This window comes from Asterias rubens, chromosome 9 (assembly GCF_902459465.1).
Source record: "Asterias rubens chromosome 9, eAstRub1.3, whole genome shotgun sequence".
Classification (NCBI taxonomy): Eukaryota; Metazoa; Echinodermata; class Asteroidea; order Forcipulatida; family Asteriidae; genus Asterias; species Asterias rubens.
In genome coordinates, this window is record NC_047070.1 from 320,418 (window position 1) to 332,611 (window position 12,194).

The following is a 12,194-nucleotide window of genomic DNA, read 5'->3' on the forward strand; positions in this document are numbered from 1 at the left end:
AAAATATATATAAATCACGTGTTCAAACCTCATAAAATATACACAAATTTCTTATTTTGACACTGCTATGGTTTGGTCAAGAAAGTTACTTTCTTATACTATATACAGCGCCCTCAAGTTTGAAATATTCCTAAACGAAATAAAAACGAAATGCAAGAGTCTTGGAAACAAGTCTAAAAAGATGAAACCTTCGGTCTTGCAAACTTCATAAAAATGCATTTAAATGTGGGTGTGATGATCTCCTGCGCGTATTACAGCATAAGAGAATAATTATTGTAAACAGATAAACAATGCGAACTATGTTTTACCAGCGGCGTAAGAGGAACACGAAGGAGATCGAGAACAACCACTAACCATTCTTAAATCTTTCCTTGCAGATGCTATTGTCATTTGGACTAAAACCATCAAGCAAGGACTGTATAAACTATCAAACTGAAATTAAACTAAAATACCAGGGGTGGATTTCACAAAGGTAGTCCTAACTTGGACTAGTCCTAGGCAATGCTAAGAGATAGGACTGGTCCTAAGTTAGGACCAGTAACCCATCCTTACTTAGGACTGGTCCTATCTCTTAGTCTTAGCATTGCCTAGGACTAGTCCTAAGTTAGGACCACCTTTGTGAAATCCACCCTTCAAGTCTTATAACGTGTTAGGCCTACTCACTAAACTTGGAAAAAAATTCTTTTAGGAGGGGAATGCGCACCACTTGCCAGTCAACAACAGCGTCCCTTTCCGAACGTTCAATTGTTTGGTGTCTGAACGTCCAAAGATTTAGGGAAAGTTATATCTAGCTGTGTGGTGTTGGGTTGGGGTTACGTTTGGTTAGGACTAGGGTTAAGGTTAGGGTATGAACGTCTGAAGATTTAGGGAAAGTTATCTCTAGTTGCTGTGTTGGGGTCCTCAGCCAAGAGTACATCTGCCGCGTTGCTGTTGATATCCTCTGCAGGGATTCGAACCTTCATCTCTAGGTTTGTTGTTGTTTGTTGATGAAGACGATGATGTTTACTTCCTTCACTACCCGAAGAGCTACTGTTACGTTTAGAGGAAGTTTGGGATGACATGGGAGTAGAACCCGTTACCATAGTAACTGGTCCCCATTCTGAATAACGTCTGCTAAGAACTCGCTTTATCTGAAAAGACAAGACAATCGGGAACGTTACTCGTCTGGCAAGCGTGATTGGTTTTTGGGAATGTGCCAACCCTTTACTTTAAGTCGGTAACTATGTTTCCTAAACAGCATTCGCAGATGATGTTAAAGGCACTGGATACTGTTCGTAAATTAGCATAATACTTACTTAGTAACGAACAGCTGATAGATGTTGGTACATCATGTACCAACATCACAGTGTGATAAACAACTTAGTTTTTGAGAAAGAGGTAAATGAATCTGAGAGAGACTTCAGGACTCGCCTTTCTCAGGCATCTGAATGTATACACGAATTAATTGTGAAACAAAAAGAATATTTTTCACTCATTATTTTCTTGTGACTTTGATGAGCAATCGAGTTAAACTTTTCACAGGTTTGTTATTTGTATGCATATGTTGGGATACACCAAGTGCGAATACTGGCTATTGACAATTACCAGACATGTCCAGTGCCTTTAAGAATAACATTAGTTTTCTTGATGGAGTCCAGATTACTACAAGCCTACCTGATCACGTACCTCTCCATTGCAGAATACATAGAGCGTGCTGACGGCTAAACCTTGTACAGACGAGACAGTAGTTGAAATAAAATTGACGATCTTGACAAAAAGACAAGGTTGTCCAATAAAAGCAACGATGATTGGCAATGAGTAGTAGGTGCCAAGAAGAACCAGCAGTACAAATGTAGACTTTGCTGTCCTCCTGAGCAAAGATATCAAATCCAGCAAAATTGTTTAATAACTTCAAAACATAACATGGATTTTCTTTTGAAAAAGGATATTATCTTTACGTTCAGCAAATGTTGAGCACACATCTGACGGGATGCCTTTTATACACAGAAACATTGTAAATATCATCAAAACATTTCTTGCAATTTTACACAATCTATGTCCTTAAATGTTTACTTACCTGTGTGATCTACTCTCTAATCTACTGCTGTGGTTTGCTCGAAGTTTTAAACTAATATTCCGAATCACAACAACCAGAACAACTCCATTGACCTTTAAAATGAAATAAAATGTTATTGTCACGATAAGGTATTTCATCTCGGTCATTTTTAAAATCTTGCATTTACATATGCGATTGTATACATTTGTTTAAAAGTAAAATTCGACTAAAATGTTGGGGTTTAATGTTTCTTTTAAAGGGAAGGTGTTATATAAAGGTCATCATCTGATTAAGATAACCATATGATACCGATCGAAACGTTAATAGGATACCGATCGAAACGTTAATAGGATACCGATCGAAACGTTAATAGGCATGCTCGTTTAGTAGCCCACGCTACACGGTTTTACGGCAAATTCAAATCTGTATTGCTACCTGAATGGTTCTTACCAGTAAAATCACAAAGACGGGAGCAATAAGACAGCCAATGCCGCTCCAATTGGGATTGCCCACTCGCAGTTGAACTCTGAAATGAAACTTGTAGTTTTGAAATACTGACCTCTTAATTGTCAAAACAGTCATCACACATTCTCAAACATGCATACACTTATTGTTACAGTTAATACAAAGCATTGGTTGAGGTTGTTTTTCTTCATTGCGTCTTCAAGTGTTTATTACAGAAAGCTTTGCAGATAATTACTAGTTTAGTGCTAGGGCCTACATGTTATTTTATTCGTGTAAATATACAATGTGTACTTACACACAACTGCCAGCCGAGGTGACTTCTTCAATAACGATCCAAAGGATTACCAGTAATGCCGGGGTACCTGTTAATCAACAACCAAGATTATGTCAAATATCAGTTCTAAAAATTATTAAGACTGTATGCAAATCGTAAAAGATCATTATCATAACATTTGATCTCTGTCTACTCACCCCATCCAATAAGACACCATTTGATGAAATCTTTACCCTCTTGCCTGTCGAAGAAGCTCTTCACAACGATGAAAAACAGTATCAATCCCTCTACAAGCATCCAGAAAAAGTTTGCCAAGACGGTGTACGCTAAGAGAACATTCAAAAGATTCCGGACATGCTAAAAGTTAAACAGAAACAATCGTCCATCAAGATTAAAGCTCATATTAACATGTTTCGGTCCAAAAATGTAGCCTGTCTGTGATCTATTCACGACTATAGTTAAGAAGACAGTTTTAAAGACACTGGACACTATTGGTAATTGTCAAAGACCAGTCGTCTCACTTGGTGTATCTCAACATATGCATAAAAACAACAAACCTGTGAAAATTTGAGCTGAATTGGTCATCGAAATTGCGAGATAATAATGAAAGAAAAAACACCCTTGTTACACGAAGTGGTGTGCGTTTAGATGGTTGATTTCGAGACCTCAAATTCTAAATCTGAGGTCTCGAAATCATATTCGTGGAAAATTACTTCTTTCTCGAAAACTATGTCACTTCAGAGGGAGCCGTTTCTCACAATGTTTTATACCATCAACCTCTCTCCATCACTCGTTAACAAGTAAGGTTTTATGCTAATAAATATTTTGAGTAATTACCAATTAGTGTCCACTGCCTTTAAAGGAACGTTACAGAATTGGTAAGAACAAAAATCGCGAAGATCATAGATTTTAATAAAAACTTACACGGTCTAATGATGATGATGATAAAAAACATCCCTTGAAATATTTCTGTCTGAAATACCATATTTGATGAGAAATAAATAAATTTAATTTCCCGTTTTGAGTTTATCGCTCAGTGAGCGTTTTATTCATTTGTGTTTTGGCATCGATGCAATGCAAAATGTGTAATTGGTTTTTCACTATTTTCTCGTGACCCAGATGGCTGATCGATCTCAAACTTCTACAGGTTTGTCAGTTTATGTATATGATGGATTATATAAAGTGATTACACTGCCAGAAACTGGTTTGTAAGCAAAAACCAATTCTGTAATGTTCCTTTAAGCAATAATACATGTTGTGGGGAATAAAAATGTCAACATTTACAAGTTGACACAAATTGGTTACAAATTGATACCTTTTGTCTCTGACCTAGATGTTTAAGTTTATACTTACAACATTGGTGACGTAACATGTTGGCAATACAGTGACGTCAATCAGAAAGACCACGTGGTACATTGTAAACGATGCTATGAGGTTCCAATGTATATGATAAGGGCTGTGTTTCAGATTTCTCCTGCACAGAGAAAAAGTTGTGAATATAGAACTTGAGGCTTTAAACCAAAAAGGGTGATATCAATCCTAAAAACCGACTGGAATTGAGACTACTGACCTTGTTATGACGTATATAATATTAGCCACGATACAAGCAACCAGAGATATCGAGAAGCCAATGTACACAATAACTCTCAATGTCTGTGGAAAGATTTATAAATAATGTTTGCTGTTAAAAATAATATTAGTGTAGGTTAAATTTAATTAAAGGCAGTGGACACTATTGGTAATTACTCAAAATAATTATTAGCCTTAAACCTTTCTTGGTAACGAGTAATAGGGAGAGGTTGATAGCATAAAACATTGTGATGTGATAAACGGCTCCCTCTGAAGTAATGCAGTTTTCGAGAAAAGTAATTTTCCACGAATTTGATTTCGAAATCTCAGATTTAGAATTTGAGGCCTCGAAATCAAGCATATGAAAGCACACAACTTCGTGTGACACGGGTGTTTTTTTTTCCAATATTATCTCGAAACTTCGACGACAAATTGAGCTCAAATTTTCACAGGTTTGTTATTTCATCCATACTATGTTGAGATACAGCAAGTGAGAAGACTGGTCTTTGACAATCACCAATAGTGTCCAGTGTTTTTAAATTAAAATTTCTTCTTATAAACACCGAGAACGCATTAAATCATAAAACGCATTAAATATACTTTAGAGTTGATAACGTCCGCAAAGTGTCCCTTGTGTAATAATATTAAGGCACTCCGGCCATAAAGGGCGCCACCATCAGGGAACATTGAGCATAATGAAAATACCCTTTACCTGACCAAGAATGTCTTCCTCTAACGGCACTTGAACTCCATAACCGTCCTGATGGCACACCCGGGATTCTGTAATTAAGGAAACAAAGATGTAATCAAAGACCTGGGGTGGATTTCACAAAGAGTTAGGACTAGTCTTATCTCGAGTTAGGACCAGTTACTCGTCCTAACTTAGGACTATCCATGCAATTTGTATATCTCCTAGGACTAGTCCTAAGTTAGGACTAGTCCTAACTCTTTGTGAAATCGACCCCAGGCTCATGATGAATGGACAATTTCACCTTGTCAACCTCCATAACAAGCCCGAGCATTTTCTGGCAGGCATTATTCTCCACTGGTTTCAGTGATTTTGGGAACGAGAATCATGCAACCGTGTCCCTGCAGGGCCACCGTACCTATTAGAATTGACAATACTGGTGTGTATAACTTGTCATACCAGTGAATCCTGGTTCTGTGTCTCTTTTTTTTTGTGGCGTCACAGATACGTGCAAGTTATGCAAATGAACCTTTCAATATTTGCATACACTTCCTGATATTGGAAACCTGGTCTACGGTATAGAGAGTGCTACAGAACCACCAAGCCACTTCAATGGCAAACCCTCCCCACCCCCTCTTAATAAGTCGTCAATGAATGAACTTACGCTTTGGTTCACACAAACCACACTCCTCGTCTATTGCTGAGCCATTCGGACCTTCATAGTCACTTGTTACGTTTGGGAATACGATGACGTCATCATAGTCAGAGCCCGCTACAGGGGAAACAAAACTTATAAGTAGTTTTGATGAAAAGCACACGTACCATCAGCATTTAATAAGCAGGTTTGTTTAAACACGCAAACGTTGTTTTAAAAGTCTAGGGTAGATTTTAAGTTTACAATAATTCATAACCAACTTTGTGACTTATTCTTCAACCTTAAAAATGTTCTTAATGCCGGTGTCAGATGCAATTGTGTCAGGGGCTATGCAAAAACAGTTGGCGGACACATAGACCTTATCGCAAATACCAATGCGCAAGCGCAGACTGTTGAATGAGGTGCATTGTGGGATATAATAAATGGATCAAATTTGGATACCAGCTAGACCACAATGCACCTAATTCCAAGCTTTACGCGCGCGCCCCGGTATTTGCGAAAAGGTCTATGACTGTAAATGTATACGCGCGCGTAAGCGAGCGTGCATGCACTGACCATAGATATAGAATTATAATAACTAGATCGGCCGCGCGTACATACGCGCCATTGCCTGTGTAGAAAAAGGTTTTGTTCGCCATGGACGCGGTAAAAATTTGAACACGGGAAAATGAACACGGGAGAAAGGCTTTTGACGCGCTAAATGTCACGTGCTGACGGTAAAAAAGCACGTGCTGACGGCAACGCTCAGAAAATGTACACGGGAGATAGGCAATGGCGGCCCCCATGCCAGAATCCGCATATGTACGCGCGGCCGATCTAGTTATTCTATTCTATATCTATGGCGCTGACCCTAAGTATTATGCAGCATGAATATTCACGTATTTTATGATTGCAGCGAATACCCAACGTCCGACAGTTTCCAATGTCATTCATGACATGCACTTATCTTGTAAAAACATGGCGAACGTGTTCCGTCGACCAAAGGCGTTTAATTTACTGCGAGGACGGTTTTGCACGGGGGCGGACACAACTGCATATGCAAATGTGTCCGGGCGGACACGATTGCATATGCAAAACCGTGCGGCGAACATTATTGCATATGCAATAATGTCCTCCGGATAGTATTGCATAAAGGACATAATTGCATACGACACCGGTACAAAACGCATTTAAAATAGACAATGAACCACTTATTAACTAAAACAAATTTTAAAAAGGCAATTAACTCACTTGCATTGTACTCCACAATTTGCTCTATGGTTGTAACGTCATCGAAGACGTCACCCGCATACGTTTGGCAAAGAACATGGTTCTGAAGAGCCGTTGCGAACAAAACCCAAATAGACAATTTCTACAAAGCAAAAACATAAGTTATAAGAAATATAGAAATAGAGTGAACGTTAAGTCCTGAAGTATGTATACAACAATACACAACCTATGAACTGTTTCGACTCATATTGTATCCAAAAACCACATGATTTTATATATCTGATTTGCAGCAACACTGCATATCTACTTGCCAGGTAAAGATTGTTCCTAAGTATTAATAATAAATAATAATAAGACATTTGTAAAGCGCCTATAAGCTCATTTTTAGAGAACTGTTTTGCTATACTACCGCAAACAAGATTTTCGATTTTTTTTTCGGGAGACTTCTCAGTTCTGAAAAGAACTGTCCTGCTTATCAACTGCTACCTGGGCCGAAGGTTGAAAATCGGCCGTGACTGCTAAAATAAATCTATTGATACCTCACTATGCAATGCCCTAAATCCCATAGCCAATACAGTAATAAATTACTTATAAAAGTACTGGGCCATAGTAAGTAGGCCTAGTTATTTTTTATTAGTGTCACGGTAATCGAGAGGGGAGGGAAGGGTTTTCCCCTACCTTGAAGAAACTCCCTTCAACAGTTCCTTTTATTTATGCTTCTCCATCAAAACACTACAATGGCAAATTCAGTGAACAATTTCATTGATTTGTTACGACATGTTAAACACATGAGCAAAGGGCTTTTTAGTAATGTAGCTTGGGAAATTTCAGACCCATTTTTAAAAACCAGATCACGTTTTGAATTGATTTTTGAAGTATTTTACTCAGCCTAAAGGGATTTTAAAAGCCACCATTGCTGGTGCATACAGCATCGATAAAGAGGGTGTTGGGATGTTGTGATGGACTCATCGGAAATCTATGGTTATACATAATCATGATCATAACCTTTTGATTGTAATGGATTTTTACATCTCTGTAAAGCAGCAGTCCTTGAATTCCTAGAATGAATTAATGTCGAGCAGTCCAATGTCATAACTCTTGTTTTAATACTCAGCTTTGTTGAGCTAGCTTTTAGATCATAATCCACTAGTTTTCTCCTTGTGTGTAATTATTCATATTGTACCGGTATACTAGATCTGAGCTCGGACCTATAAAAGTCAAGCTATAGACTTCGCCAAAATTTGCAAAAACAATACAGCGTTCTACGCCTACTCTCTGAATTATTTTAAACATACTCCGCTATAGGAGGTTACGTTATGTGTGATTTATAGCCAGTACGTTTCCCGTGTGGTGTATAGGTCATTGAGGCATTACAAATCTAAACCTCCATTAAATAAATGCATTTTCCTTATTCGTGACAATCAAACAACAAAGGTCGGCAAAATACCGCAGGGGATATTTTTTATGTATTTGTTAAAAGTCAAAACAATTTCGATTGTTATTGTGTAGACAATAAACTGCCAAAATGCCTCGGTCAGAGGACGGCATTCGTATACATTGAATGTGAAATCAAGTTACTATTAGTGCTTTTTAATGGGCGTTCTGCTTCCGTATAAGAATTGACCCGACTTCCGGGTCACGTGGGGCCTAACCCAAACCTGGGTCAGCTTTGGACCCGGAAATGGGTCAACCTGGAACGGAGTCAAAGGTAAAAGCCAATGTTTAAGCAGTTTCCGTGTCGGTCTTTAGAATGTAGGCTACAGTGTGAAGGAGGCGCAGAGTGTACCATTCTGTTTTTGAGATGGCTAAGTGGATGTGTGGACATCACAATATCATTTTATTAGCTACAGCCTATAACTGAATGGCTATAGTGTGAAACCTGAGTTTTGTTTAGTTTGTTTGGCATCTTGCCACTTTACGCCACACTGTATCGGGACTATGGCAACCTACATGAATATACAGTTTTCACAAACACTTAATGATTCCGTAACCATTACATTCGAAATTCGCTTTTTGAAGTAAAATTAAATTAAAGTTTGTTTGTGTAATTTAACTTAACCACCGAGATGGTGTTTTCACACCATTTTCAGATTTATTATAATCAGTTGATGCCATGTTTTTTTTTATGGTAAAATAAGTATTGCATACACAGCAATGGATTTAAGTTGAATTTAAACCATTATACTATTTTTATGGTTTGATTGTTATGACCACATGCAGCATTGATTCGATACCGATACTTCGATACTAATAAGACATGTTTGCCAACCTCGTATGCTCCTTGTATATTTACATATTATGACGTGTTTTGTTCAAGAATCAATGCATGGCAACAAGTTCACACGAAACGCCAACTTCCTCGTATAGGCCCGTATGTATATACCATTTACGACAAATAATCATAGCAAACGAATTTTTCAATAGCTAGAGATTTCATTTAATTTCAAGAAAGTAATTCGATGCAGCCACAAGCGACCTTTAATATATATATATTTTAATAACTCTAATATTTGATGTAAAAGGGCTCCTTCGACGTGATTTCAGTCCGGCCTTATAAACCCAGTCCCGATCATACTTCCAATTATTGCAATCGTGGGGCTGGCGATCCAATCGGATTGGGCACTGACTGTGTATAGCGATTCTAATAGAACGAAGTAAATTTAATGAGATATCAGTATTTTGCTCAGGATGATGTAATACACGCAGAATCTTGTGTGCCGATCGTTTACTTATCCTAGAAAATTACAAACACATAAGAATAAGACAAAGTGGCTACTTCGACCAACTTATACTTCCCGACCATATTATGTAAGCTTGATTAGAGTAATATACATTTATAACATATACAGGTGAAATTCAAGCACTTTTGACGCTTAATCAAACAGTTTTTGGAAACATAATTATAGGGAAATTTTTTGATTAACTATTTGAAATAGTTTAAAATGCTAACTTACCATGATGAATATCAGCCAACAGTGATATCAGTTAGCACCGGTAGATATACAAGCTGCACATCCAGTGCCGGCCAGTGAGAGATTTGAATGGTTGTGCGTATCTTCAAAACGCCCCTATATATAAGCTCCTATATCAACGTGTGTGTCAAGGAACATGCAACGCAACGAATGGTAAGCCCTCGTTCAATCAGCGCCTGTGTTGCTCAAACTCCTACTTCCAAATACTATCTTAAAATAAATCAATCGCTCTACTACACTCAAAATAACTCCATGAAGAAACCGAGATATTCACAATCTGCTGGTGCTGATGAGCTAAGGATAGCTAGCTGGACTGTACTAGATCCAAACCTATGATAACAAGCTCACCATCCGAAACCGTGACTATTATTAATGACTGGTAGTCCGTCGGAACCAACGCAGAAGTGCATGATATTTTAAATACAATACAGGTCGTATTCCCGTCATAAGGAAGTTCCAAATAATTTACCTACTATAAGTATAGTAGATTTGGTTATGATTGTATGATTTTATGCACGACTGAACTGCACTTTGACGTGTACGACGTAAATCTTTTCAGGTTGATTGTAAAGAAAATTCACCTGAATTCGATGTGTGGGCCAGTTCAAGGGAAACTAAACAATTCTCGATGTTTCCATTATGGGTGACTTTAAAGATACAGGGTATGTGATGGAGTTCCAATTGGGTTAATTTTAACTTAAATATTAAATTAACTTCATTAACGTATTGAAATGTGTCTGTAAAAATAGCTAACAGGGTATGATTGGTATAATATTGATGCACAACCGTGTGTCACTATTGCCCGTCGTTGAATCATTTAATTGAAATCTAAAATACTTGTTTTTGTCCTAACTATTTTCAACGAAAAGACCTTTAATCCAAAATATGCGGTTCATAAGGAAGATTTCGTCTACTCTCCGAGGAAGTAAAACCACTAATAATTGTTAGAGTGGGTGGGTTGGAGTTTGACATTTCGATCTGTGCTTGCATTTATTGTCTTCACGAAATGAATAAATCGGCTTAGAGGCACAAACGCAATAGAGCAATTCTAAACAACATTACAAACTGACGTTCAAACTCTCTTAAAAGGGAAGGTACACGTTTGGTAATTGTCAAAGACCAGTGTCCTCACTTAGTGTGTCCCATCATAAGCATAAAATAACAAGCCTGTGAAAATTTGAGCTCAATTGGTCATCGGAGTTGCGAGAAAATGATGAAAGAAAAAACACCCTTGTTGGACGAATTTGTGTGCTTTCAGATAGGAATAAAAGACTTCTAGCTAGAAGTATTTTATTATTTTAGTGAGAAATTACCTCTCTCTCAAAAACTACGATACTTCAGAGAAAGTCGTTTCCCACAATGATTTATACTATCAACAGCTCCCCAATGCTCGTAACCAAGTCAGTTTTTAAGTTAAAATTTGTTTTGAGTAATTACCAAATGTGTACCTTCCCTTTAAGCAAAACGGCACCAATACTACAGTACACATGTAGTAATATAACACTTTTGAATAGAAGATCGTTTATACCCACTCCCCAAGTGATACTCGTTGTACCGTCGGTTTCCCCTTATAGAGCTGACTATACTATTACACATGCTACGGGGGTTCCTTTTATTGTAGTATAATCATAAACAAAAATTCATATTGAATTCCCATTCTGGAATGCAACTCTGTTTCTAATAGTCTAAGTACATATAATGGTTAATTGCCCGTTTAAACGTCTTTGGTGAAAATTAGTCGCGTACATCATTTTATGACTGCAATGGTAGTACTTTAACTACTACAGTTGTTGAAAGTAAACCACAATCATTAAAAATGACGTCTCAAAATAGCTTGCATATGAAAGAACTTGCACTTTTCTTGAGACAACTTCGATATGAGGTAAAATTGAAGCAAGCAGCCTATCAATCATTATACGCAAATTGAGATAATATTCAACCGAGTTCATCACCCATTTCTAGATCTGAGATAGTAAGTGATGAAAAGTGCATCTTTAAACAAATGATAACATGTTATGATGGCTACCTAAACATCGCCTGTACCGTACAGGCATAAATCCATTCATTCACAAACATGAAACACTCCGATTACTAGTACATCGACCCATCCAGAAACAAGAGACTCTCTTTCCAACTACACTACCCCTGTCATCGTAGTAGTAATTTAGGTCTATATTTGTCAGCAGCTTCATCAAGTTTTAAACAAACTATCCACCTGTGATATGTTGTCCAATCTGAAGGGGTAAATATAACTATAATGACAGAGTGTATATCCTGCTCTCTAATCACTGTAACTGGTGAAGGATTAGTATTCGGTATATTTCTAG

General features: G+C 37.5%; 1 protein-coding gene across 2 annotated transcripts; it reads right to left on the reverse strand.

Annotated features, from left to right (window-relative positions):
* Positions 1-564: 564 nt before the first annotated feature.
* Positions 565-10,311, reverse strand: LOC117295152 (vasoactive intestinal polypeptide receptor-like). 2 transcript variants are annotated; one of them, XM_033777719.1, is made up of 12 exons: positions 9,850-10,311; positions 6,917-7,037; positions 5,696-5,803; positions 5,056-5,123; positions 4,345-4,427; positions 4,128-4,248; positions 2,972-3,131; positions 2,796-2,862; positions 2,486-2,561; positions 2,057-2,148; positions 1,666-1,849; positions 565-1,130 (listed from the first exon to the last, which is right to left on the reverse strand). In XM_033777719.1, exons 1-12 carry the CDS (start codon positions 9,850-9,852, stop codon positions 864-866), a joined length of 1,350 nt encoding a protein of 449 aa, XP_033633610.1. In that variant the 5' UTR covers positions 9,853-10,311; the 3' UTR covers positions 565-863. The 2 variants fall into 2 exon arrangements, with proteins under 2 accessions (XP_033633610.1, XP_033633609.1); XM_033777718.1 differs by having other exon boundaries at positions 1,654-1,849.
* Between the last annotated feature and the right edge of the window lie 1,883 nt (positions 10,312-12,194).